The sequence below is a fragment of the Podospora pseudocomata genome, chromosome 6, assembly GCF_035222375.1.
Source record: "Podospora pseudocomata strain CBS 415.72m chromosome 6, whole genome shotgun sequence".
Taxonomy (NCBI): Eukaryota; Fungi; Ascomycota; class Sordariomycetes; order Sordariales; family Podosporaceae; genus Podospora; species Podospora pseudocomata.
Genome location: NC_085890.1, coordinates 2,597,925 through 2,619,135, shown reverse-complemented (window position 1 = coordinate 2,619,135; position 21,211 = coordinate 2,597,925). Strand labels below are relative to the sequence as shown.

General features: G+C 52.7%; 8 protein-coding genes and 1 non-coding gene across 9 annotated transcripts; 5 read left to right on the top strand and 4 right to left on the bottom strand.

The window, feature by feature from the left end:
• Positions 1-231: 231 nt before the first annotated feature.
• On the bottom strand, positions 232-323 carry QC762_0097310. Its single transcript has one exon. It is a non-coding gene; the product is annotated as a tRNA-Glu (tRNA).
• Positions 324-425: 102 nt separating this feature from the next.
• Positions 426-2,469, bottom strand: TPN1 (Vitamin B6 transporter; the record flags this gene model as incomplete). Its single annotated transcript, XM_062892331.1, has 2 exons — positions 1,389-2,469; positions 426-1,335 (listed from the first exon to the last, which is right to left on the bottom strand). Exons 1-2 carry the CDS (start codon positions 2,057-2,059, stop codon positions 426-428), a joined length of 1,581 nt encoding a protein of 526 aa, XP_062740859.1. The 5' UTR covers positions 2,060-2,469.
• On the top strand, positions 2,346-5,009 carry QC762_606430 (uncharacterized protein). The gene is made up of 3 exons (XM_062892330.1): positions 2,346-3,194; positions 3,248-3,822; positions 3,871-5,009. Exons 1-3 carry the CDS (start codon positions 2,803-2,805, stop codon positions 4,740-4,742), a joined length of 1,839 nt encoding a protein of 612 aa, XP_062740858.1. The 5' UTR covers positions 2,346-2,802; the 3' UTR covers positions 4,743-5,009.
• A 186-nt stretch (positions 5,010-5,195) lies between these two features.
• On the top strand, positions 5,196-6,587 carry QC762_606420 (uncharacterized protein; the record flags this gene model as incomplete). The annotated part of the gene is made up of 3 exons (XM_062892329.1): positions 5,196-5,707; positions 5,772-5,949; positions 6,008-6,587. Exons 1-3 carry the CDS (start codon positions 5,641-5,643, stop codon positions 6,585-6,587), a joined length of 825 nt encoding a protein of 274 aa, XP_062740857.1. The 5' UTR covers positions 5,196-5,640.
• A 1,219-nt stretch (positions 6,588-7,806) lies between these two features.
• QC762_606410 (uncharacterized protein) lies at positions 7,807-9,480 on the top strand (the record flags this gene model as incomplete). Its single annotated transcript, XM_062892328.1, has 1 exon — positions 7,807-9,480. One exon carries the CDS (start codon positions 7,807-7,809, stop codon positions 9,478-9,480), a length of 1,674 nt encoding a protein of 557 aa, XP_062740856.1.
• A 2,665-nt stretch (positions 9,481-12,145) lies between these two features.
• Positions 12,146-13,991, top strand: QC762_0097260 (uncharacterized protein; the record flags this gene model as incomplete). The annotated part of the gene is made up of 6 exons (XM_062884139.1): positions 12,146-12,319; positions 12,382-12,443; positions 12,471-12,785; positions 12,832-13,188; positions 13,234-13,408; positions 13,468-13,991. Exons 3-6 carry the CDS (start codon positions 12,591-12,593, stop codon positions 13,989-13,991), a joined length of 1,251 nt encoding a protein of 416 aa, XP_062740855.1. The 5' UTR covers positions 12,146-12,319; positions 12,382-12,443; positions 12,471-12,590.
• Positions 13,992-15,142: 1,151 nt separating this feature from the next.
• On the top strand, positions 15,143-16,816 carry QC762_0097250 (uncharacterized protein; the record flags this gene model as incomplete). Its single annotated transcript, XM_062884138.1, has 1 exon — positions 15,143-16,816. The coding sequence occupies one exon, from the start codon at positions 15,143-15,145 to the stop codon at positions 16,814-16,816; it is 1,674 nt and encodes a 557-aa protein (XP_062740854.1).
• Positions 16,817-18,595: 1,779 nt separating this feature from the next.
• Positions 18,596-19,357, bottom strand: XYN2 (Endo-1,4-beta-xylanase 2; the record flags this gene model as incomplete). Its single annotated transcript, XM_062892327.1, has 1 exon — positions 18,596-19,357. One exon carries the CDS (start codon positions 19,355-19,357, stop codon positions 18,596-18,598), a length of 762 nt encoding a protein of 253 aa, XP_062740853.1.
• Positions 19,358-20,052: 695 nt separating this feature from the next.
• On the bottom strand, positions 20,053-21,156 carry QC762_606390 (uncharacterized protein; the record flags this gene model as incomplete). The annotated part of the gene is made up of 1 exon (XM_062892326.1): positions 20,053-21,156. One exon carries the CDS (start codon positions 21,154-21,156, stop codon positions 20,053-20,055), a length of 1,104 nt encoding a protein of 367 aa, XP_062740852.1.
• Positions 21,157-21,211: the final 55 nt, after the last annotated feature.

Below are 21,211 nucleotides of genomic sequence, written 5' to 3'. Positions count from 1 at the left end.
AGTGAGACGGCGGTGGATGGTCCAGCCCCGCACGCGACTTGATGTCGCGATTGCGCCAGGGTCAGGACCCACTTTGGCGGTCAAGAACACTGTCACCGCACCTGCAGGAAGTTGGCTGGTTCATCTGAGCCGCAGCAACTTCATCTGAGCTCACAAAAAGAAAATGAAGGACTTCAGAAAACTGAAGGGCACACCTCAAAAAATGGTCAAAAACGCAAAAGATAATTGAGACTCGGATACCGGGAGTCGAACCCGGGGCTGTTGAGAGAACAGACACTTCTGAGAAGTGAGAGTCAACGATGTTACCGCTACACCATACCCGATTGAAATCGTGTGTGGTCTCCGATTTGATGCAAACTTGATGTGGATTGAGCCACTATGATCAGCCTCCATCAACCACACGGAACACCATAGCCCCCTGTCCTTTACCTCCCAATAATCCTCAACTCCAACCACCTCAACGGAGGAAAGCTCACCAAAGCAAACCCACACCCAACCCAAACACCAACATCACAACCCCCCGCGCTCGCTCCTGCCAGCACCGCCAATGGCCCGGTATACCAAATCTGATACATCCCCAGCACGGCCCCGACCCAGCCCAACAAGAAAGCAACCAGCGCAGCCCACCCAACCGGCAAATAACTCTTATCCTCCCACCTCGCCCAGTCAAACCCTCTAGTCCTCCTAAACAGCACATGCTCTAACACAAAGATCAGAATCATAAACTCTACCCAGTACCCCATCAGCGCGAGGAAGTTCTGGAACAGCACAAACAAATGCTCCCTCCCTGCCAAAGCCAGCACAGTCTGCAGGACGACCACCGTACAAGTCCACACCCACCTCGGCACAACCTTGAAGTGCCTCCCCAGAACCTGAAAGCCCAACGCCGCTGAATAACACCCGGGGATACTATTCGCGATGATTCCCAACGCCACAATAACAGAGCAGAACAATCCGAACCCCTTCAATGGTTCAAACCCAGCCACAATCAACGCCCCAGCAGAAATAGCACTCGCCTCCGCCCAAGCAGTATGATGCGTCACACCAGTCGCAAGCCCAATCCCAATCATATAAACCAGACTAAACGACGTCCAAAGCCCAAACAGCGTCAAACAAAAGATCTTCCTCTTGCGTGTGCTCTCAGGGTAGTAAACATAGTAATCACTCGCCGCCGCCGCCCACGAGTTGGGCACATAAAGACACAGGCTCAAAAAGCTAAGCCTGTTCGCCGCAATGGCCGTCCCATCTCCCTGGGACTCAATCGTGGTGTCAAAATACGGTCCCGCACACCCGATAAGTGCGAAGAGGACCAATATCTGGGGTATCAACGCGAACCTGTTTTTCCATCAGCTGCTGTCTCCCGTTCCCATCTCCAAACAGGAACTTACCGTTCATAAAAATGAAAAACCCTCATTCCAAAAACCGCCACAACCCAACACACCAAAGCACTAACCACAATCCCAACCACAATCGTCAAACTCCCCCCGCTCACCGCAGATAACATCTGTCCCGCAATGATGTAACTCAAGGTGATATACCCCACCATCAAAACAATGTTCAACGCTGTCGGTATCTTGCTAGGCCAGTAACCCATGAAATACCTCGCAATAACCATCGTTCTGTTCCCGCTTGCCGGTCCCCAGATACTCATGTATGCGGTGGAACAACTCCCCAGAAAGGCTCCAACAATAGCGCACCATGCCGAGTCGGTGAAACCAAGCTGGAAGACTAATGGTCCGAGAAGGGCCACTGCGAGGTTGTTGACGGAGATGTTGGCCCCGAACCAGAGGAGGAATACCTGGGCGTCTGCGAGGTGGGAGGGAGGTTGCCGTTCGGAGGGTAGGACGCGGGTGATGCCGCGGGCTTCGAAGCCGGAGAGGGATTCGAGGGTGTTGTTGATCTTGATCAAAAAATGGGGAACCTTGAAAGGAGAAGCATTTTGGGGCTGTTGTTGTTGTTGGGGGGTGTCAGTGGAGGAGATTGATTTGGTGGTGGGATCTACTGGTGTTGTTGCGGTGGTGGCAGCAGCTTGCTGCTTCTCCAGATCGGGGGTTGTCATTTTGGCTTGGATGTCATCCAAATTGGATGATGTTAAAAAAGTGCTGGCACCACGCGCTGGCCTGATGAGACTTGGGAGACGCGACCTTATCACCTCTTACCCCAGCCTTATCCCAGCGGTGAGATACGCCACGTCAAAAGTAGGTGATACCAACCAACCGCTCCAACCCCAGCATCCAAAGATTGTAAGCCATCGCCATCACCCACCGAGCGGGGTATCTTCCCTGCATCTCGGCTCCATGTCGTTGGTTCTACTCCCTCCTTGTGATTGACCAACCGAACCGATCGCAACCTGCACCTGAACGTCTGTGTAACACTGTATCACACTTGTGTAACCACCACTACACCCCACCGCGTTAGGCACCCTGGCATATCAGGTCTAGTAAGTCTTGGTAACCTGCTCTGAACGGCAACTGTTGGGGTTGTCAGCCGCAAAAGACGCCGCAAAAGGTCGACTATTTGATGGGTTATGTCGAATAGAGAAGGGGGGTTACAGTGTTACCCCGCATGTGCTGCAGAGGTGATGTGACATGATGCTGCGGTTGGGGGTTTGTGCGACAGAGGGGGAGAGATGGGAATAGTGGCTCATTGCCAAGACGTTAGATATGAGTGTGGACATTTGTTGGAGAATTCCAACGTGAGAAAACGGGAACGACAGTACTGACAGCCTGCCCCCCCCGACGACGTTCGTCTCACTACCTCTTTGCACTCAATTTTAAGCCGTGATAAGAGAAATCTGAGAAAATGGCTACCTCAACTGACGCCCAGGAGTTCTCCTCCATCAAGTTCGACTACCTCATCATCGGCGGCGGCACAGCTGGTCTCGCCGTCGCCTCCCGTCTAGCCGAAATCCCCTCCCTCACCATCGGCGTCCTCGAAGCAGGGAAAAGCGGTTATGGCGACGACAACATTGACATCCCAGCCTACTCTGGCCGAGCACTGGGAGGACCCTACGACTGGCACTTCCAGACCACGCCCCAGCCCGGTCTCGGCGGACGAACTCTCCCATGGAACCGGGGGAAGGTCCTAGGCGGATCAAGTGCGCTAAATTATATGACTTGGAATCGTGGAAGCAAGGAGGATTATAATGCCTGGGAGGAGCTGGGGAATGATGGTTGGGGGTGGGATTCTCTCCTGTAAGCATCTTTCGGCTATGACAGGCGTGAGTTGAGAACTGACGGGTGGACAGCCCTTACTTCAAAAGGTCAGAACGATTCCACCCGCCTCCGCCGAACTTTAAGGACAACCACCAGGCTTCGTACAACGAGCCAAACAGCTTCCTGGGGGAAGATGGGCCCATCAATGTCTCATACACTCGAGACTTCTCGCCTTCGCATGCTCTGTGGCATGCAACCTTCAACGAGGTGGGGGTCGAGTCAAATCCAGCTCACTTGGACGGATCAAATGTGGGTGTGTGGACTACCATTGTGGCCGTCAACCCAGAGACCGCCACAAGATCCTATGCGACTCATTACTGCTTGATGCCGCCTGTGAATCTGCATATCCTTACTGAGGCTCTCGTTGAGCAAGTCGTTCTGGATAAGAAGGACGGGGAATGGGCTGCTACTGGCGTGCGGTTCAGTCATTACGGGAAGCAATATGTCGCCTCAGCTGCTCGAGAGGTCATCCTGTCAGCAGGCAGCGTCCAGTCATCACAGCTTTTGGAGTTGTCCGGTGTTGGCCGGGCTGATGTTCTGGGTGCTGCGGGAATTCCGTTAAAGGTTGAGAGTCCAAACGTGGGTGAAAACCTGCAGGAGCATATCAGTAAGTCCTACTGTAACGTTGAGTATGTCTGTCGCTGATCACCACCAGTGCTCCCAATGGTCTTCGAAGTAGACCCCAAGCTCCCCCATCCAGACGACCTGTTCATCGAAGAAATCGCCGCCACTGCCTACGAGCAATACCAAAGAGAAAAGTCCGGTCGTTTGACCGTCCTCCCCTGCTCGATGGCATATCTTCCCGTTTCCAAGCTGGCACCCGAAGAAGATGTGGCTTCGCTCTCGTCCAGGTCCCAACAGTTGGAACGTTATGGCGCCGAGCAAACATCTATCCTCTCTAGCAGGTTCGACACCGACAAACAGCTCGGCCAAGTCGAATTCGTCTTTGATCTCGGCAACTGGAACCCGTCGTTTGCGCCTAAGGAAGAGGGCAAGAGATACTGCTCCATGTTGTTGGTGCTGCAGTATCCCTACTCGAGAGGGTCCATCCATATCGATCCTAAAGATGGACCAACCGCTGATGGGGTACCGGCCACCGCGCACCAACAGCCGGTGATTGATCCGCAGTATTATGTTGGTCCTCATGGGGAGCTCGACCTTGAGATTATGCTACATGGTGCCAAGTTTGCGCAAAAGATTTGCTCGACTAAGCCATTGAAGAATGTCATCCTCGGTCCTGCTTCTCCTTCGTCGGCAGTGGTCTCTGATGAAGACCTGAGAGGATGGATTGTTGAGAATACCATCACAGACTGGCATCCGATAGGGACCTGTGCGATGGGCGGTCGTGCTGGGCAGGCAGGCGGTGTCGTTGATGAACGGCTCAGGGTGTACGGCGTGAAGGGGTTGAGAGTGATCGATGCAAGCGTGATGCCGCTGCATATCAGCGCGCATTTGCAGGCTACGGTTTATGCTATTGGTGAGAAGGGAGCCGACATGATCTTGGAAGATGCTGGACTCCGAAGTTAGTGGTCATTAGCCTGCGGAGTTTCAAACAAATCTCTCGGCCGGTAGAGTGAATATTGAATGAGATTCTGCAAATAGCCACGAGATGGAGTCGAAAACGAGACAACTTGATAACCTTCCTAAAGGCAGGTCTCGGCTGCCAACTGGGTTCCGGGCCGACTGGAGGTTGAAGATGACTTGAACATCACTTGCGAATGCTGCTGCCCACACCGAATGTGACTCAAGATCGAAAGTTGACCCATTTTCGCAATGGTGTATGGAGTGATGGGGTGATGTGGTGTATGAGAGCAATTTGACATCCAAAGTAGAAGGTCAAGATCAAAGTCGCATGAAGGTGCGTGCAATCCGGAGAATATGGCCAGTTGCAGCCTAACTTGCAGGGCCGGTGACATCACACAAATCTGCATCCACTGAAAGGGTTCAGCGATCTCCATCCTGTCCATCTTCCGGGGCCCAAGCCGATCCGGCCGTGCCTCTCTCAGGCACCGAATTGGAAATGCCAGCAGCCCGCGCTGGGCCGCTGTTGGTAGCAAAACCCCCCTGTCTTTTCGGGGCCTGGAAGTCATCGCCCAGTGCCGCTGACGTGGGGCTGTTGAGATGCCGGCCGCCAGCGGTGTAGGGCTCCACAGCTGCACCCAGATCTGGGGTTTCATCTGACTCTTGGTTGCTGCCAGCTTCTCTTTGTTTTCCTCTCCTGCGAAAAGGTATAAACAAGCCAATGCCTGCTGTTCTGTGACAGAAGAGATTTTGCATCAAATACCCTACTTCTTCTGACGTTTGGCTCGTTCTTTCCACGCCGACGCCCTCACGGTTTACTGTGTCAACGCCCACCAACTTAGCTGGGGCGATTCTGCCACTTCCGTCATTCTGCCTTTTCGAGTACACACACCAGGGCCAAGATATGTCTCCAAGCGCCAAAGAGAACGGCTCGAATGGAGTGTCCGCAAACGGCCATGATGCTGTTCCAGGTAGGTTTCGACACCCGGAATTCCTTGCGCATACCACTCAGATGCTTATCTTTGGACTGGACAGACGTGGCCGAAGTACAACTTCCCCAAGTCGAGGGCGAGTGGACAGTAGGCAAAGTTCTCGATGCGCTTCCAGGCGACAAACCTACCGAGGGTACAACCTCACCGCTAGCCTTCTTCCACATTCTCGAGAAGCTGAAGACGAACAAGCGCGAGGGGTGGCGGCGATTTGGAATCAACAGGTGGGTTGCTCCAAGCAGTGTTGACTCTGTGAGACCAGACTGACACATTTTGTTTCAGGGGCGAATCCATCTCCGACCACATGTACCGCATGTCCCTGATCAGCATGCTTGCCCCCCCAGCGCTGGCTAGCAAACTTGACATGGCGAAGTGCATGAAGATGTGCCTGATTCACGACATGGCCGAGTCGATTGTTGGCGACATCACACCCGTGGACGGAGTTCCGAAGCAGGAGAAGAGCCGCCGGGAGGCCACAACTATGGACTACATCACCAAGGGCTTGCTGGGCAACGTGGACGGCGGGAAGGTGGGCGAGGAGATTCGCGCTATCTGGCAGGAATACGAAGACTCCAAGACACTAGAGAGCCACTATGTGCACGACATCGACAAGATGGAGCTTCTTTTGCAGATGGTAGAGTACGAGAAGCGCGGTGACCACAAGCTAGACCTGGGTGAATTTGCCTATGTTAAGACTAGGATCGTACTGCCCGAGATTCAGGCCTGGGCGGACGATCTCTTGAAGGAGTGGAATGCGTACTGGGTTGGACATGAGCACGTTAGGGGCGACAAAGCCGTCGAATCTTCCGGCGTCTCTGCTCAGAAGAAGGCTATGCAGGACGACTACTACAACAAGGAGTAGACGGCGAGGTCAGGGTTATGATGCCATGATTTTTGCCTTTTATGAACGGGCTTTCTGCGCGGAGCATTTGGGTTTTGTGTGGGACTTGCATGGCATGACGAGGCTATTCCTACCGCAAGGTTTAGAAGCAATAACTACAACTATTAGTTGCACCATTACAATAGGCAGCATATGATGTTAAGAGTCGGTGATATGGAGAAGACCCCGGATTTAATGGTGGGGGCGGGCTCCAATGCACTGTACGTACAAATTCCCCAAATTTCAACCGCCTTCTCTGCATTGGTGGGTTGTTCCAAACCCCACCATCAATATATTCAATGGTCCTTGTTTGCCACAGCAACCGTCGTGGTCGCGCTGTTGACCAGAACATGCCAATGACCGCTGACAACCTGATACTTATCCCAAACTATTATTCTTCGTAGAGTGGTGACAACCGTGACGTTGTGACCTCCCTTTGCCTCAGTCCCTCGGATCTTCAGCATTGCGCTTGGTCCCTGACCAAGAACTGTCAGAACGGCTTTAACACATACCCGCCGCTACGTCACCCCACTTGGTGCCGGGATATACCAGCTAGGCGGTGAATATTTGGCGCCGGCGCATTCCACTTCAACAAAAAACATTCGGCGACGGTGCTTTCACACAATTGAAGGAGCAAAGATCCATCCATTCGTTTTCCAACTCCTGAGACGGCCAATGTTTATATGCCCCGACAGTTGACAAAAGCCCCGGCGTGGCCATTTGAACACAGCGGCTCCAGTGCGACAACAATCGCAAGATAGGGATCCAGGCTTGAGGTTGGCGGTGAAGCTGCCACTTGCACCGGGCGCTCACCAGTTCGCCAGCCCTTACATCTGGTTGGCTGTTCGTCAAGCTCCGCCAGCTCAACAACCCCACTCGCTGACAACTCAACCACGGGACCACGAGACCAGACCAGCCCCTTCAGTCCCGACTCGACTGTGAGGAAAGAGAGTGTACAACATTGAACACCGCGCGGAAAAGACAGCAGTTCAGACCGAAGAACGAATAGCGATTACAGGCGGACCATGTGCGTCTGCTGAATCCTCGCCATCCACTGCGACTGAGAGCCTGCGAATCAACAGTCTGTGACCATTCTACCCCATCAGCTTGTCGGATCACTGAACCATCAAGCTCTGCGCTGGAACAGTCGGGCGTCGACATCGCGATCGAGACACACTTCGGCACCGCCCAGCCGTTCCCCATGGCGTCGTACTCACCACAGTTCCATGTGCCTGGCACATTTCACTTCGATACGTCGCCAAAATCTGGCCAGACACTTAGCGCAGGCATGTTTCGACCTCCGGCCACATCACCGACCGCCTCGACCTACGGGAGCCTGTATTCTGATGTCTCAATGACGAACACACACGGCAACGGTGCCCTCGGCACAGGCACTGCCAAGCGAAAACGTGCCAGCACAAGGTCATCAACACCGATGGGATGGAACATGGACATGGACGGTGCGCACGACATCAGAGAAGAGGAGAAGGGTTGTCAGTTTAGATATACTCTGGCAGGGCAAATCAATGCAACGCCGATGGGGGCTCCCATCGGGGTTGAGAATGGCCTGTTGGAGGACAGTGTCTACTCTGATGTTGACTACAGGAGAGCTCTAGGTCCCACCAAGGTTGCCCCAGACTTCGAGGTGCCATCAGCGCACCACGACGAAACCCCGAACGCACAACCGTCGACTTCGGCGGCATGGAGGATATTCACGCTTGGCACGTTGGGTGAGGTGGTAGGGAAGGTATGGGAGTTCTGCACAAAGGGCGCATTCAGGGGCTTCCAGGCGGGCGGAGGGACAGCGTACACGGCGAATGGAACGACGATCCCCGAGACTACAGGAAAGCCGTGGGCTAACCAGCACGACGAACCTACTCCGGCGAGCGAAGAGACCATGACCGACCAAAGGATACAGGATGGATACCCCGAGCCAGAAAACGACCAGGAGAAAGCCGGTTCCTACGAGCCGTTTTCCCCATACCAGGATGCAGTTTCCTACATCGAATCACCGGATTCTACACCACAACCACCAGCCGCCAAACGGAGGCAAGTTAGCTACAACAACGACGAACTCAAGAATTGGGTAGTGGTGGACGGTCCGGCTAACACAAACCAAAGGCGATTTGGCTCCGATGCCAGGGCGGTCCCAGTGAGAACACCGGCCTCTATAGTGCGACATTCCCCTCGGCCTGGATACTACTCCTCCACAGCCGTGAGCTCCGGCCGGCGTATCAGCGTCCCATCCTCCAGGTTCACAGGAACACCGACCCGGACTGCCGCAGTTCGGCCTTCCCTGCGGACCTCCCACGCAGGTTCCCCTCTCGTCCCACCCCGCGAACCAGCAAGCTTTGCCTCTCCCCGCCAGGCTCCCGTTGCCCCCTCTACCCCTAGCCGCATTCCGATGCCGGTACAGCCTGCAACGAAGAACCCATTCGCCGCCCTCGCCTCTCCAAGCCAATTACCAATACCTACTTCTGCCTCACGCCCGTCCAGTCGACAAAGTCCACGGCTGAGTGTTGGAAGTGGGGTCTCCTCGCGACCCATATCGCCGACAAAAACCACAGCCAGCACCATTCACCGGCGCAATCAGAGTGGGGCGTCTGCCACGGCTCGGAGGCACTCACTATTAGCAGCGAGCGTTGACCCGGAGGAGATCAAGGCCAGCCAAAGGTTAGATGCCGAGGCTAAGGCGCTTGCAGCGAGGAAGCTGGCCGCGGAGAGGGACGCTGACATGAAAGTGGATGCTTTCAACGCAAGGTTAATGGCGATGATCAGACAAGGGAAAGAGGCGTTAGGGACGAAGGTGGAGGTAGAAATGATGGATGAAGATGATTTAGGTGGTGGGGGATGGGAGGACGAGGACGTCTCTTGAAGAGGAAGCCATGGGTTGGATCTTCGGTGAATTGCTGGTTTTGTTTGTTCTTATACCCCCTTGTGCTTTTTCTCTCCAGACCTCGATTCGCATTCCTAGCATGCAGTGCGCGGCTTACCTATTCTACATCTGTCCATAATCTTGGTTTGTAGCTGGCATGATGGGCGTGGAGTTTGCGGGATTGTTTTGAGTATACCTTTGGTGTTGGAATAGGAATGGGGTTGGATATGGTTCTGTTGTGTTTGGGCTGATAGGCTTATATGACCATGATGAGACAATGCATGATGTGAATGACATTTCCGATTGTTTAAGGCAGTTTACTACAAGAATACTTGGTCTCCAAAACACACAAATATCTTGTAGTCGCATCCTTATGGTTGTTAGCTTTGGGCGCAGCTCATCCTTATTCCCGCGGCCCGCCCCAAGGCCCGCCAGGTGGTGGGGCCCCAATCACCTGCCAAGCCAGGCAGCTTAAAGACCCCTTCTCTTATACCTCACATCTTTCTCTCACTCCCTTTCAACCTTTTCTCACCCTGACATCTCACAGTTCAAGATGGCAGAACCAAATGGACACAGCAAACATGTCCGCCACTACCCCGTCGACATCCCACACGCCACCCCCTTCAACCGCTACCACCACATTGAACTCACAGATTTTGACCTCCTCATCGCCGACCTGCTCCAAGACTTTATGAACCCCTCCCCAGCAACTGCCTCCCTTTATGACAGGCCCCTCACCCCATCGACAAGCATCCCTTGGCGTGTCGCCTTGCGGGCCCTCCACCAAGTCGACCCGAAACGCCTCCACGCTATTGCTTCTCTGCACGAATCTTTGCTCAGCCGATTACCCCTTCAGCAAAGGACTACGGCCAATTTCGGCCCTCCACCCGAAAGATGAATCCATGTGGTATTTTGGCACCTACAAGAAGAAATGATCGCACCAAAAACCCCGCTCCGGACGGCCACCATCCCTTGGCGATATTCTGCTCTCCGCTTTCGAGAGGTACTACATCGAGCACGACCTCAACTCGTTCAGCACGTTTTGCCGGTCGCCTTATTTTGGCAGGATGGTTCATGACGTCAGGCCGAGGCCGGTTAAGGATACGAAGTGGGCGAGGGAGAGGTTCCTAGAGAGCCCTGCGATGACAAGATGGGATATCAAACCTTTAAGGGATGTCAACTCGCATCAACAAGTCCAGGCGGAGGGGTGGAGGAGGGTGCTCAGACTGTAGGGAAGCATGCATGGAGCCTAACCGGGAGTGCGACAATTACGGCGAGGATCATGTCATGTCGGTTTGCAATATGCCGTGTGGTCACTGCGGGGGGTGGTCACCAGGTGAGTATGATGTATACTGGCACATGGTTGCAAGAGGCGAGCTTCCCGACAGGGATTCCATTCACGAGCCGGGGCAGAGCCACTTTGCGCCTGACTGTTCTAAGGCTAAGAATAACAGGTGTAAGTATATGCCTTTTCCGGTTTATCACACGGCCAAGAGGTGTACGGTGAAATGTCGTCCGGGGTGTGGACATCCCAACCCGGGGAGACATAAGGGGAATGCAATGATGTGTACTTATCGGTGTTGTATGTGCGGGATAGGAACTTGCATGCGGGGAAGGATTGTAAGTTGAAACGGTGTAGGTTGGGAGGGGCGCATTTGGGGCAGGATCATGGGTGGAATCCGACTTGTCGGAAGGAGGGGTGTGATAGGTTTTTGTGTGGGGTTCATTGTCAGGGGTGTTTTGGGACGGAGAGGCCGTTTGATGAGAAAACGAGGAGGTGTTGGAGGTGTAGAGGGTTGGAGGAGAGGTTGGAGGAGAGGCCGGAGGTGTGGGGGAGGAGGAGGTGGGAGTGGAAGGGTGGAGGTGGCGAGGAGGTTTTTTGCGGGTGGTTTAGGTGATGGATTGAAGGTGGAGGAGGAAGTGAAAGAGAAGGATGGACCACGAGTATGGCTAACCAAGGCGCGGTATGAGGCGGTGGAGGAGGGCAAAGCAGGCTCACGGGACGGGTATCAGAGCATATTTGGGGGTGGAAGTAGTCAAAGTGATGCGTGTCCGTGTAGGGGCCCTGTTAAATCGGAGAGCTGCTCGGTCTAAGAACATCCAGACAATCAATTCAAGGGAAATGTGATGCCGATTCTGGCAGAAATATCTGCTGAAAACTGAGGAAAATTGCCCTGTGGTTTTCTACATCCACTCCCCTCAGCCATTCGATACCTGTTGAGTTCAAGGCCTTGATTCTTGAGGCATTATTGTATAGCGCTAGGTCAGCCACACCTTTGGGGGACAAGGAGATTACGTGAGGTGATCCAGAGGGCATGGAGTTCTTGGCAAAGATGGGGTATTTGAGAGTTCCCAGTGTTACAATTCCCCTGGTCTTGGGCTTCTCCAGACAAGTAATATACATGCTTGAAATACACACAATATAACCTAATCAAGTTGCAAGCACAGGTTTCAACATATAACGCTTCTTAGCGCTTTGGGCGGTAAGCATTAAGCGATCTCAGCCCGCTGCCAAGTCCTTCGATATACTCCATGTCCAATACTATTCCTTTGATAACCGCGAGGCACTTAATTGCCTGCCTTACTTCCAACCATTGGTTCTCGATAGCGGTTGGGCCGTGATGTGGCTGGTTGGTCGTTTGACGTGTGACACGCATACAAAGGGCAAACAGCGCCTCATTGTGGGTCTCGCTAAGTCTAAATACTCCTCTCTCCATCAATTTCGTTCTTACGGCGACCTTAACATAGTCACCGCCGCGATTGAAGCTGACCCTTACCAGCCTGGTGCTGCAATACGAGCCCCGCTTTTCAGAATATTCCCAGGATGACCACGACAGAGGTGAGATCGCTCTCTATATAAGAAGCGGCGTCCGATGCTAACTACCGGCACTTCATCCTTAGGCTTGCAGGGGACTCCGCCGGATCGTCCCAGTCGACGACGCTCCCGACGACGCGACGATCGAGTAAGTTCCACCCGGTCGAACGCGTAGAGGCACGTCTAACCGGACAGTATTATCGCAATCCACGGATTGGGCACCGAGTCGCCGCGGACATGGGAGTTTAAGAAAAGAAATGGGGTTGGGGTTGTGAACTGGCTGTCGGACGCCGACATGCTGCCGGCAGCCCTACCAAAGGCCCGCATATATACGTACGACTGGAATGCAAACTACTTCGCAAATGCACCCGTGCAGACGCTGCTCGGCCATGCCGATACGCTACTCGGTCTTATCGCCGAAGGCCGTGGTTCGCAAACGCGACCGATTATCTTCGTCGCCTCTTGTTTTGGAGGGCTTATTCTGGCCGAGGTATGTCCCTAGATCATATACGGCGGGCAGCGGTTAACCTCCCCAGGCAATCATCCGAGCCGCCCAGGAAGGCAGCGCCTATAGACATATCCTGATTTCCACTGTCGGCATCGTGTTTCTCGCCACTCCATTCCATGGTAGTGATGCTGCGAAGCAGGCTCAGTGGCAGGTGCTGGTTGCCGGCATTATGGGAAAGCAGGCCTCTGACCAACTCATAAAAGACCTTGAGCAGAAACACGACTTCGTCCGCCAGCGCGTTCAGAAGTTCGCCGAGATCGCTAATGCTGAGGCAGTGCGACTACCCCTGAATTGCTTTTTCGAGACCAGGAAGACGAAGATACTAAAACGCATTCTACTGTCGGAGTGGGCGAATCGCCTATCAATAGGTATTACCCGTAAAATTGTACGTTATTTACCCCCGTTCGTGATATTTAACTGACTTTGATAGCTTGTGACGGAGTCTTCGGCCTGCCTGCATGGTTTCCCTCGCCGAGGCCTGGATGCGACCCATTCAGGGATGAATAAATTTAAGGGTCCAGAATGCCCCAACTTCAAACTAGTTAAAGATGCGGTCCAGCAATTCGCGGGAAACGCATCGGATGTTTTGAAACGGCGGGAGAACTGTAAGCTGATCATCTCCTGGGTGGGCTGATACGGCCAGAATAGTACTAACATAGTGAAGCTACCGTGAAGGGACACTGGATCGTCCGGTTCGGACGTAATAAGGAATTCGTCGGGCGTGAATCAATTCTCGAAGATCTTTTTAAGAGGGTTCTTCCTAGTGGAGACGAAGATGACTGCCAACGGACCGCCATCGAAGGTCTGGGGGGGGTTGGAAAGACGCAGATCGCGCTGGAGACCGCTTATCGCATTCGCGACGTGCAGCCGGAATGCTCGGTCTTTTGGGTTCCCGCTGTGGATGCCACCGCTTTCGAGAATGCATACCGCGCTATCGGCCAGCAGCTCAAGGTACCGGGAATCGACGAAGAAAAAGCAGATGTCAAGGCACTTATTAAGTCCGCATTGGGCCGCGAGAGTATGGGTAACTGGCTTTTGATTATCGATAACGCCGACGATGAAAAGCTACTTTTTGGGGATACCGCCCTTGCCGACTATCTTCCATTCAGCCGGAAAGGATCTATTCTTTTCACAACCCGAAACCACAAACTTGGATTAACGTATATTATAAGCGAGTCGTACATATAAGCGAGTCGTACAGTCTCCACCACCCTACAACAATTATCCTCAATTGCAACATAACAGCACTATAAATCAACTATAATTACATCAGAAACAGCCGAATCAGACGATTCTACAGCCTCCTGGCAAGTACGTGCATTATGGCCAGGCTTGCCGCATACAACACAGCATTGAACCTTTGTACGAGCACCCCTACACCACTACCATCCGGCTGCGTTTCTTCCACTGCCTCCCCACCCACGGCCTTCTGGTCTAGTAGATCGTGTGCATCCTGCACAGTAAGTGATCCTCCAAGCCGCACACGTGTTTTTGGCTCTCCTGCGCTTGCTTAGTGCCTCGTTGGCAAGGTGGTACTGCGCGGCCAAGATGATAAAAGGAGGAATGGCCCAACCGAGGGCATTAACTCCCTGGATTACCGTTGCCCATTCGCGGTTACCAGGCTGGGCTAGTTTCGCCTTACTAAGGCCGTCCGAGGTCGTAACTACCATGCCCGCGAAGATAATACCCATCATAAACCCAGTCTCGTCGAAGTTGTAGATATCGTCATCTACAATACCGTACTTAGCCTTAGTGTTCCGTACGAGCGCAAACCACTCGGCAATGACCTTTGGATCCTCCCACTTAGCCCTCTGGTAGTCGTATCTACGCTTAAAACGCGTACGGAGCTGTGGCTGGCGTTTGACGAAGTTATGTGCCCAGAGCTTGCCAACAGGGGCGCGTCGCGTACGCGTAGCAGTTTGTTGGCCATATCTTCTTCACACTACGCAATCTTGGTGGAAAAGCTCGCGTACATAGCTCAATAATATATAGGACAATAGCTTCCTCTTCCGATTGAGTCAGCTTTTTCGAATTGGGTGTTATATCGCGTCGTGCAGGCCGGCCGGCGCGTCGGTTAGAGAGAGTCATAGCTGGTACGTTGTAGAGCTTAGCTGCAGCTCGGAGGCTTAATTTTTCATTGATTCGAAGAGCCTCAAGGGCTAAGAGTATCCTGGCTTCCTTTGAAGTAGGAGGCATATTGGGTTGTGGAAAAAATTGATGTTAGGTGTAAGGAGGGCGCGTCGTGGTGGAGACTGTACGACTCGCTTATATGTACGACTCGCTTATAATATACGTTAAGGCTGGTCGAGTCTGAAAATCACATTATCGCAGTTGAAGAAATGAGCCACGACGAGGCCCTTAAGCTATTAGGGAAAAACCTAAAAAGTTCTCAGATGAGCGACACAGGAAGCAACAATGCGTTGCTGGAGTTTCTTACTAACCTCCCTCTGGCAATACGGCAAGCGTCTGCTTATATGGCCAAGGAGCAGATCTCGACTGCGCGGTACCTCAAGCTATGCAAGTCCAGTGATGAGGATATGGTTAAGTTGTTGAGTAGTCACTTTGACGACCGACACCGATATAAGAACATTCAAAATGCTGTCGCCACAACTTGGCTGATTTCGTTCCAGCAAATCTCAGATCACGACGCGCTGGCGGCTGACTACCTTAGATTTCTGTGCTTTTTAGCCGGGAAGGATATTCCGCACTCCCTGTTGCCGCCGGCGGGGACGCTAGAGACTGTTGAAGCAATCGGGACCCTGAAGGCGTATGCATTTATCTCCCAACAGAATGAGTCGGATAGCTACGATATCCATCGGCTAGTTCAGATATCAATGCTGAGCTGGTTAGATGGAAAGGGAGAGCGACAGGAATGGACGGCCAAAGTGTTAGAACGGCTTAACGATATATTTCCTTGGCCCAAACACGAAAACCGAGAAGAGTGGATAAGGTATCTTCCTCATACACAACATGCTCTTCAACTACTGAAGAGAACAGATGACGAGGAAGCGACAACAGGTCTTCTTTCCAAAGTGGGTGAGAGCTTTCGCAATTTAGGGAAGTATAAGGAGGCCGAGCAGATGCATCGGCAGGCGCTGCAGCTATCTGAGAAGGTGTTGGGCAAGGAGCATCCCTCCACGCTCACCAGCATGAATAACCTTGCCGGTGTGCTTCATAGCCAGGGGAAGTATGAGGAGGCCGAGCAGATACATCGGCAGGCGCTGCAGCTATGGGAGAAGGTGTTGGGCAAGGAGCATCCCGACACGCTCACCAGCATGAGCAACCTTGCGGGTGTGCTTCGTAGCCAGGGGAAGTATGAGGAGGCCAAGCAGATAGGTCGGCAGGCGCTGCAGCTATGGGAGAAGGTGTTGGGTAAGGATCATCCCTCCACGCTTGGTAGCATGAACAACCTTGCGAGTGTGCTTGATAGCCAGGGGAAGTATGAGGAGGCCGAGCAGATACATCGGCAGGCGCTGCAGCTATGGGAGAAGGTGTTGGGCAAGGAGCATCCCGACACGCTCACCAGCATGAGCAACCTTGCGGGTGTGCTTCGTAGCCAGGGGAAGTATGAGGGCGCCGAGCAGATACATCGGCAGGCGCTGCAGCTACGGGAGGAGGTGTTGGGCAAGGAGCATCCCTCCACGCTTCGTAGCATGAACAACCTTGCGAGTGTGCTTGGTAGCCAGGGGAAGTATGAGGGCGCCGAGCAGATACATCGGCAGGCGCTGCAGCTATGGGAGAAGGTGTTGGGCAAGGAGCATCCCCACACGCTCACCAGCATGAACAACCTTGCGAGTGTGCTTGGTAGCCAGGGGAAGTATGAGGAGGCCGAGCAGATACATCGGCAGGCGCTGCAGCTAAGGGAGAAGGTGTTGGGCAAAGAGCATCCCTCCACGCTCACCAGCATGAGCAACCTTGCGGTTGTGCTTGGTAGCCAGGGGAAGTATGAGGAGGCCGAGCAGATGCATCGGCAGGTGCTGCAGCTAAGGGAGAAGGTGTCGGAGATCAGATGACTGGGCTTGCAACCTAGCCGCACACAGCTTAGCTGATCTCTCATTCAATCTCTCTCTCTATTTTTCTATCATAGCGTGTCGCAGGAGGGGTCTGGGGGTCTCCATTAATTTATAGCCCGTCATGATACTCTAGATCCTTCTAAATCCCGCCTCTTTCATCAGTTCGAGTACTCTGTTTCGTCCTGAAGAGAGGTGGCTCCAGAATGCTTTGTAGCGACGTCATATAGTTATGACCCACTCAAACAACAGGGAGTAGAATGGCTCGTGTGGAGAAAGTTTGAACATTGGAATCGTGTTCTTCAGGGCGCGTCCTAACTATGAAGTTCAAGACAGAAAGCTGAGCTGATCTCTCATTCTTTTTCTCTCTCTTTTTTTTCTATCATAGCGTGACACAGGAGGGGTCTGGGGGTCCCCATTAATTTATAGCCCGTTACAATACTCTAGATCCTTCTGGATCCCGCCTCTTTTATCAATTCGAGTACCCTGTTTCGTCATGAAGACAGGTGGCTCTAGAACACTTGGTAGAGAGGTCATTTGGCCCACTCGAACAACTCGAGATCGGGCTAGTTGGCTTGACGTAGTTCCAAGCGCCACAACAAACTTTATTTGATCTGATTTCCTTTAGCAGCCGCGAGGCATTTCATTATCCGCCTCAATTCCAACCATTAATTGTACAGGTAGATAGCGGTTAGGCCGTGATGCGGCTAATTGCTTGTTTGCCGCGTGACACAAAGTCTTACTTACAGCCTGGTGTTAATTTCATTGGCATGGTTCTTCAGTACACGCTGCTCATATTTCTTCTTTATCATACGAGACAGCTCCCAAGATGATTTGACTACAGTAACTAAGCCTGTGAGAGCGGCAGCTAATGCCAAGGGAACTAGGGAGGTATGACGCCATAACTGCTAATTTGTTGATTGAATGCGATAAAGGAGCTTAGGTAGGTATGTAAATATGGAACGAAACTGTAGTCAAGACAAGCAGTATGTTAGTTTATCGCACGATGCAACTAGGCCTTTACCTTGATTTTTAAATTCGGTATTCGAACTTAAGCTGGTTAATTTGGACATTTCGAAATCAAACACATTTTTCCAGGCTAAAATGGGCAGGAGGGTAGGGTGGAAGAGGCAGTGCTGCTCCTAACTACACACCCCACCTAAGTGCAAAAGCGGCAATACATTTCCCTTGACCGGGAAAAACACAGATGTCACAGCCTGGGTGGTAAAGTCTGAGACAAGGCAACAGTTATACCAACCAATTGATTGAAATACTAAGGTGAAGAAGAAAAGAGGAAAAATATCACAACCACTGTTTGCCTGCAGGGCCTTTACCACACTTATCCTCCAGTCTGCCAGTGCCAGGCTAGTGTCAGGCCAGTGCCGTGACAACAGAGATGTGAGATCTAAAAGGTGAGAAAAGAGCTAGAGATACAGAATTGACGGTCTTTGAAGATTAGGATAGACCGCCGTGTATAGAGATTGCATGAATCTCCTGCACCATACGATTGTGTCTTTAATGAAAGTCTTAATTTTACCATCCGCCAACTGGGACACCTTCCCACCTCTCTTTTGTGTGATGCAGGCGACTCGAGGTAAGGTACCTTACTCTAGACAGTGAACTTGCACATTACCTCATCGCCGAACCGCCAACAATATGCATCACAGAAAGCATGCTTGTGACATTTTTCTCGCAAAATATGTACCATCTCAGAACTAGCTACATAAAACCCACCCCTTTTTCCACGATCCCCGTTTTCCCACCTTCACATCATCTCCCACCCTAGTTATTGTCCCTCCTCGAGTCAGGTTCATTAGGATAAGGCACCCCCTCCACACCAGCCTCCCTCACAGTAATAGCAGAAGACCCGCTACTCCCATACCCCTCGGTAGCCAAAATCATGTAATCATGCGTCCCCAACTTGAGGTTACTCCTCTCCCAAGCAGCAAAGTGATTCGCCACCGTGATCGTCCCGCCCACCCGGTGATTCCTCCTCACAGACCAGAACTGGTAAAACGTCGCCCTCCCAACAATAGAAGGCTGGTTCACCCGCTGAGTGCGGTAAATATCGTAATCACTCCCGTCACTGTTGACTGTGCCGAGACGGGAGGTCCCGCTGCTGGGGTTGTAGGAACCGTAGCTCTCGACGATGTAGTACTCGATGAGCGCGTTCTTTGTCCAGCCGTAGAGGGCGAGGTACGAGTTCACGTTGCGGCCGGACCAGGTGCCGTTGTATTGGACCACTTTGGGCCCGCCGGGGTTCCAGCCTTTGCCGCCGACCCAGTTGCCTACGTTGGTCCAGGTGGCGGTGTAAGTACCGTTGGGCTGGTTGCGGTAGTCGACGGTGCCGCGGCCGTCGGACCAGTAGGAGTAGAAGTAGCCGCTGTGGAAGCCGTTGCCTTCGGGGTCGCCTCGGGCGGTGCGGCGGTCGGAAGAGTGGAGCTTGGAGCCGAGGTCGAGGGAGCGGCCGAAGAGTTGTTCATCTAGGGGGATGGCGGCGGCGAGGGTGGCGGCGAGGCCGGTGAGGAGGAGGGAGAAACGCATGGTGATGGATTGGGGGGGGGGGGGAAGCTGTGAGGCGAACAGCGGTGGGATGTTCTGATTTGGTAGCCCGAAGGATTGGGGAAAAGGGAACGTTCTTATACCCAAGCAAGGAGGGCTGAGGCTTTCGGCATCTGGTTTTGCAATAACGTACCTCCCGGTCACCCGACATGGAGATTTAGATGATGCTAGTCCGGGTATACCACGTCGGGGATTTTATCCTCGCGGCTAAAGCCGCAGTATGTTTATTGTAAAGACGTGTACCCGCGAGCTATGGTGATCTGCTAGCGCCCCGATATTTGTTTTTCTGATGCCAATGCCTCTGGAAAGTTGGGCGGCTAGGAGGGACGTTTCCTATTGAGGCGGCTGACAGCAGCTCGGGCGTGCGGGCGTTTGCGGTTTCTCAGCAGTGATATAACCCAAATGTAGGTACATGAACCACTAGAAATGACCGGCTTTAAGCTGGGTAAAGCCGACAGTAAGCTGAGGTCGAAGGTAAGTTGGCTGCGAGTTGAGATGGGTGCGAGAGGGAGCTCAAATCGAGTCGGGTGTAAGTTGCGATCCAATCGGGTTGAAGTCGAGATCAAATGCAAAAAGATGTATGGCAAGATGGTTAATTCCCTTCCATACTAGGGATGTAGCCATAAAAGTCCTAAGTCTAGAGCCCTTAATACCTAGCATGATGTGATTGATCCCTACTAATATCTCTCGTCAAGGTGGTACCCAGACCACACATACTCATCAACGTCCTTGTAGAAATCTTCTTGGATGGGCAAAATGAAAGCCTTCTTTTTTCTCTCCTCTTCCTCGGCGTAAGGGGGATAACCTGGCTCTTGAAGATAATGATCGAAAATCTCCTCCCACGTCATATTCGGAAAGTCACGCCGCAAATCCCATTCAATCAGCGGGGAGTCCCGTTCCTCGTACTTGACCCCAGTGCCCCTCTTCACAACGACCATGAGTTCTTTCTTTTTCTCATCTCCAGACATGAGTTCGGGGTCCTCATGAAATTCATTCGGTTGCAGATCTTGGCCGCAGTGCGGTTTTTGTTCGAATATCACCCGCTTGTTGGGGTCTAGGATCGAACCATATTGGGCTGGTTCCTTAGCTCTGTAGATTGTCGCGGAAGGACCCGAGGCTACACCGTCACGATCTTCCAAGACACCTTGCCAGTGCTTTGGCTGTGACTTCCTGCAGTACTGGGGATTGCCTCCCAACCCTGGGCCGTAGGGGCCGTATCCTGACGCGAATCCGAGCATCTTTGATCTGTGGGAGATGTAGCGCAATGTTTTCCATCCATTGCCGTCCTTGATGAGATCGTCGAGCGTGTCATAGCTAAGTGGAAAAAAACGGGCACCGAGGACCGTGAGCTGGTCGAGCTGAAGGCCTGGAAGGAGCTTGAAATAAGAGGTTAGGAGATAATAGCGGCCGTCGTCAGGGTCACCCAGCTCAAGTAAAGCATTATCGCTAACTCTGAGGTGCCACAACTTTGAAAGTGTATCTAGGGGTAGCACAGAAAGCCGGTCCATCATTGACTTGGTGTCTTGGAAGCAAAACAGGACGTGGCGTAGCCATGAGTCGCCAATCTCAAGTTGTGCTCGACGACTGGTGCGAAGCATCGCAAGGCCACTCGGTGTAGGCTTGATGCGCTTGCAGTCACGGGAGTCCGGGCCTTCCCACAATCCAAAAGTGAACCTCATAGAACAGAAGAGCTGAGTCCAGATGTGATCTCGCATTTCTTGCGTCAGTCTTCGGAAGAACAAGCTTTCTCCTTGCGGATGTATCTTGTTCTTCTCGGCCATGGGGATGGATTTCTGCTGGATGTAGAGACGAAGGTCGTGTGATGCAATTTGTGGT

Coding starts and splice junctions, on each gene's coding strand:
- QC762_606430 (XM_062892330.1), top strand. CDS start 2,803: ATGGCTACCTCAACTGACGCCCAGGAGTTCTCCTCCATCAAGTTCGAC. Junction 3,195..3,247: donor TGGGGGTGGGATTCTCTCCT/GTAAGCATCTTT, acceptor ACGGGTGGACAG/CCCTTACTTCAAAAGGTCAG. Junction 3,823..3,870: donor AAACCTGCAGGAGCATATCA/GTAAGTCCTACT, acceptor GATCACCACCAG/TGCTCCCAATGGTCTTCGAA.